At 31.1% G+C, this 4872-nt stretch overlaps 1 protein-coding gene across 1 annotated transcript; it reads left to right on the top strand.

Annotated features, from left to right (window-relative positions):
- Nucleotides 1-933: 933 nt before the first annotated feature.
- Nucleotides 934-4070, top strand: LOC140433421 (uncharacterized). The gene is made up of 3 exons (XM_072521434.1): nt 934-1168; nt 1456-1869; nt 3880-4070. The coding sequence occupies exons 1-3, from the start codon at nt 934-936 to the stop codon at nt 4068-4070; spliced, it is 840 nt and encodes a 279-aa protein (XP_072377535.1).
- The last annotated feature ends 802 nt before the right edge of the window (nt 4071-4872 follow it).

Below are 4872 nucleotides of genomic sequence, written 5' to 3' on the forward strand. Positions count from 1 at the left end.
TGACTAGGAAATGGTACTTGGTTTGGTATAGCTATTTGGGTTGGAATAGATATTTGGTTTAGGCATGACATTTGATTTGTTGTCTGGTTAGCAGATGGTGTTTGATTAAAATACAAAAATGGTACTTGCGGTTTTACTGCGGTTTGGTTTGACTGGCTCTGGTTATTTATTGTTGGGATATCCTGTATAGTATTCATTTGTTGATAAATTGGTTGGCCATTATTATCAAATCCTAATAAGTTCCCCGAAGGGAACATATTTCTTTTGGTTGTTTGACTAATCACTTAGTTTTTGTTACTTTTCACTTTAACAATTTTTTGATGCTGATAAGATAATTACTAGTTAATTAGGTAGTTTTACGATAAGGAAGTTCTCTAGCGCTTTGAATGACGGTACGTGTTCACGCTTCGAGAATCAGATTGCTACTTTAATAATTTATATAAAATTATATTTAAAATCAATGTTGAATCTAATATTGAATCTGCAAATTTAGCACTAAATATAGATATTTGGCACAAAAGGTATGGTCATTTGAATTATGGTTCTATTTCAAAAATTAAAAATTTAAATATAGTTAATGGTTTAGAGTTTACCAAATCAAAGGTTGATAAAATTTGTAATGTTTGTGTACAATCGAAACAAAAATGTTTTCCATATAATTCGAAAATATCCAGAAGTACTAGAGTTCTTGAATTAGTTCATACAGATGTATGTGGTCCAATCACACCAACATCACGTAATGGTTATAAGTATTTCATAACGTTTGTTGATGATTTTTCTAGGTTTGTCATGGTATATACTGTAAAAGGAAAGGACGAAGTTTACAATTGTTTTAAAGATTATACAGCGAAAGTGACATCATTATTTTGTAATAAACCTATCTCAAAATTAAAATGTGACAATGGAGGTGAGTATTGTTCTAATGCAATATTAATGTTTTGCTCAGAAACGGGAATTCAAATATCATACACTCCACCGTACACTCCCCAAATGAATGGAGTTGCAGAACGTATGAATCAAACATTAATGGATAGAGCAAGATGTATGATAAAAGAGGCAGGAATAAATAAATGTTTTTGGGAAGATGCAGTTCTCATGGCAGCATATATCAACAACAGAACGCAATCTTGCTTAATACAGAATAAAAGTCCTTTTGAATTGTGGCTTGGTAAAAAGCCAAATGTCTCTAATATGCGAATTTTTGGCTGCATAGAATATGCCAGAGTACCAGATGCTTTGAGAAAGAAACTTGACGATAAAGGGTGATGTGCCGATTTATTGGTTATACAGAAAATGGTTACAAGTTATGGCAAGAACAAGAAAACAAGTTAATTCACAGTAGAAATGTAGTATTCGATGAAAATAATTTTATGAATAAAAAGGAAAAAGATCTGAGAAGAAACAGAGAAAAAGAAGATGAAGAAAATTATGATATACAAGAAAATAAAATCGAAGAAAGAGGAATACAAACTGAAGCTGGAGATGAAGACAGAAAGTCTGATAGTAAAGAAGATAAAGAAAAAGATAATAAAAAGGATAATGAAGGAGTGCCTTCTGGAAGTACCCAAAATGGCGGACCACGAAGAGTAAGAAAATTACCCGGAAAATATGACATTTATGAATTAGATGCAGCAAAGTGTGATGAAGAATTAGATATAAGCTGTTTGGCACTACTTAGTGAACTAACAAATGCACCGAAGTCTTACTCAGAAGCAAAAGAAAGTTCAGAATGGAGTTCATGGAAACAGACAATTGAAGATGAGTTGGATGCACTGAAAAATAATAATACTTGGGAATTAGTTGAGAAGACATGTAATCAAAAGGTAATTAGTAATAGGTGGGTTTTTCGGTTAAAGGAAAATGATGTTGGTAAGCCTGTTTATAAAGCACGATTAGTTGCACGAGGATTTGAACAAAGTCATTTTAATGATTTTTCACAAATACATGCTCCTGTAGCAAAATTGTCTAGATTAAGAATAATATTGTCTATCTGTAATCATTATAATTTACTATTGTTACAATTAGATGTGAAAAATGCTTTCCTGAATAGTTCTCTGAAAGAAAAAACCTTTATGAAAATACCTGAAGGTCTTAGAGTTTCGAAAAATGATCAAAATAAAGTATGTTTATTGAATAGGGCAATATATGGTCTCAAGCAATCCCCAAAGGCATGGAATGAGAAATTTAACGAATTTATGCTACTGTTAAATTTTAAACGTTCAAAAACAGACTACTGTTTATATAGTTTTATTAATAAGGATATAAGATGTTACTTGGTGCTTTATGTAGATGACATTTTGATGGCTTGTAATAATGATATATTTTTGAATTATTTGAAAACAAAATTGTGTGAATCTTTTAAAATGAATAAAATAAGCAGTCAGTTTAACTTTTTGGGAATAAGAATTGCCGGAGATTTTGAAAATAGGATCATAACTCTTGACCAAATACCTGCAATTGAAAATCTTGTCAAACGATATAATGTTGAAGACAGTAAAAATTTTAAAACACCAATTGAAAAGAATTTGAATTTACTGAGAAATACTGATTGTAATCTTAGTACCAATTTACCATACAAAGAACTGTTAGGTAGTCTTATGTATATAATGATGGGTACTAGACCTGATATTTGTTTCAGCATTAGTTATTTTAGGAGATTTCAAGATAGTGCTACTAATGAACATTTTAAGCATTTGTTAAGAGTACTGAAATATTTGAAATCTACTATTAATTTTAGGTTGTATTTTTATCATTTAGAAGATACTTCTTGTTTTGATTTAGTTGGTTATACTGATGCTGATTGGGGGGCTAATGACATAAATGATAGAAAATCCATTAGTGGATATTGTTTTAAACTTTTTAATAATCTAATCTCATGGTCTTCCAAAAAGCAAAGTTTGGTAACTTTATCAAGTACAGAATCTGAGTTTGTGGCAGTATGTGCAGCTTCATGTGAATTACTTTATATAAAAAACTACTGTTGGATTTGGAAATTAAATTATTATTACCAATCACAATATTTGAAGACAATCAAAGTGCTATCAAACTGCTACAAAACTTTGAAAACAATAAAAGGTGTAAACACATTGAAGTAAAATTACATTTTGTTTTGGATCTGGTAGCACAGGGTATTATAAAGGTTGAATATATTTGTTCAAATGAGCAACTTGGAGATATATTTACAAAGTCTCTGTGCTATAAGAAATTTAATTATTTTGTAAATAAGTTAGGTTTGAGGGTTTAAATTTAGTTTTGCATACTAACAGGTTTGAGGGAGGGTGTTAAATAAATACTCGTGAATAAGGAACAAACCTGTCTATGGTTGACAGCACGATTGATGTATGTCAATGTCAACGGTTTTCAAGATGGTATCGTAATGTAACCACTTTTAATTATGTATTTATGTATCACGTTTATTTGAGTTAGTATTACAATAAAATATCAACACATTCTTTTATTTAGAATTTACATGTCTTGTTGGAAATAGCACCTTCTATTAAAGTATTAATGTGTTTGTGAATTAAGTAAATGAATTCTAAAATTAATAGAGCAGGATTAATAAATATTTTATATTTCTTAAAGTAAAATCTAGGATATCGTCAATAAAAAGTCCCAGAAACTTAATTGAACTTGCGGTATTTATTAGACTATTGTTAAGCATTAGAGGTTGTAAAATTACTCTAAACGACATAGTTACAGGTTTATCAGTCTTAAAACAAAGCCCATTAGAGTCAGGGCAAGACTTAATATTAACGAGATCCCTACTTATGGAAAATTGTAGAATTAGGAAATCTAAACTACTCCAGATTACACTTATATCATCGACAAATAAAGTGATTCTACTATAAATTTTTAAGTATGTCATGTTATAATGAAAAGTTGACAGGTTAATAAATGAAGAATTTGATAGACAACCAGTTGAGTTAACAGAGACAGTAACAGCAATGGTGACCAGCAGTTTTAACATATGGAAGTTGGAAGTGTGGAAAGCATTAGGAGAGACAGGGACAAGCTGGTTAACAGGTCTACTTAATAGAATTATTGAGAAAGCATACGATAGAGTTCCTTGAGAGATTCTGTGGTGGGTCCCAATAAGAAAGGAGTTCCCAATGAATATGTAAAGATTGTGAAAGACATTTTATGTATGAGGAAGTAACAACTAGTGTTAGAGACAGGTGTGGGAGAGACTGATAAATTTCATGTGAAAATAGGATTGCACCAAGGCTCGGTGCTTAGTCCTTATTTATTCTCGTTACTTCTGGACCAAATAACAGCGAAACTACAGGGTAACATTCCATGGTGCTTAATCTATGCTGATGATGTAGGGAATAGTGAAAGCTACTTAAAACAAAAACTGTAACAGAGGAGACAAGCTCTTGAGGAAAAATGTTTTAAACTTAGTAGGACAAAAACAGAGTATTTGGAATGAGAATGCTTAGATGGATGGGTAGAGTGACAAAAAAGGATAAACTTAGAGATGAGTATTAGGGGAAGTCTAGGGGTGGCAACAATTACTGACAAGATGAGAGAGTATAGGTTAAGATAGTTTGGTCATATTCAGTGTCAAGACGTTAATCATCTAATAAGAATAATTGCTGATCTACGGGTTCCTGGAAGAAGTAGGAGAGGAAACCAAAAACCAATTAAACCCTGAGGTACACCACAGATTACTTGAAGCTCTGCAGAAACCGTTAAACAGAATCTTTAGATTTTTTTAAGAATTTTTTCTTTTTCCTCTTCAAATATATTTGGCAAGCTTCTTTTTTAACAGGATTATTACCAGAATAAGGTCTGCTATCATTACCCTGAATTTTATTATTAATACATTTGTACCAATTATGCAATAATGTTCGTGTAGTTATTGTAATAATT

This window comes from Diabrotica undecimpunctata, chromosome 1 (genome assembly GCF_040954645.1).
Source record: "Diabrotica undecimpunctata isolate CICGRU chromosome 1, icDiaUnde3, whole genome shotgun sequence".
NCBI classification, from domain to species: domain Eukaryota; kingdom Metazoa; phylum Arthropoda; class Insecta; order Coleoptera; family Chrysomelidae; genus Diabrotica; species Diabrotica undecimpunctata.

Bases quoted from the DNA above. Each gene is read 5' to 3' on its own strand.
- LOC140433421 (XM_072521434.1), top strand. From the start codon at position 934: ATGTTTTGCTCAGAAACGGGAATTCAAATATCATACACTCCACCGTAC. The intron at 1,169-1,455 runs GTAAAAAGCCAA...ATAAAATCGAAG, and splicing joins TCCTTTTGAATTGTGGCTTG to AAAGAGGAATACAAACTGAA. The intron at 1,870-3,879 runs GTAAGCCTGTTT...TATAATGAAAAG, and splicing joins GTTAAAGGAAAATGATGTTG to TTGACAGGTTAATAAATGAA.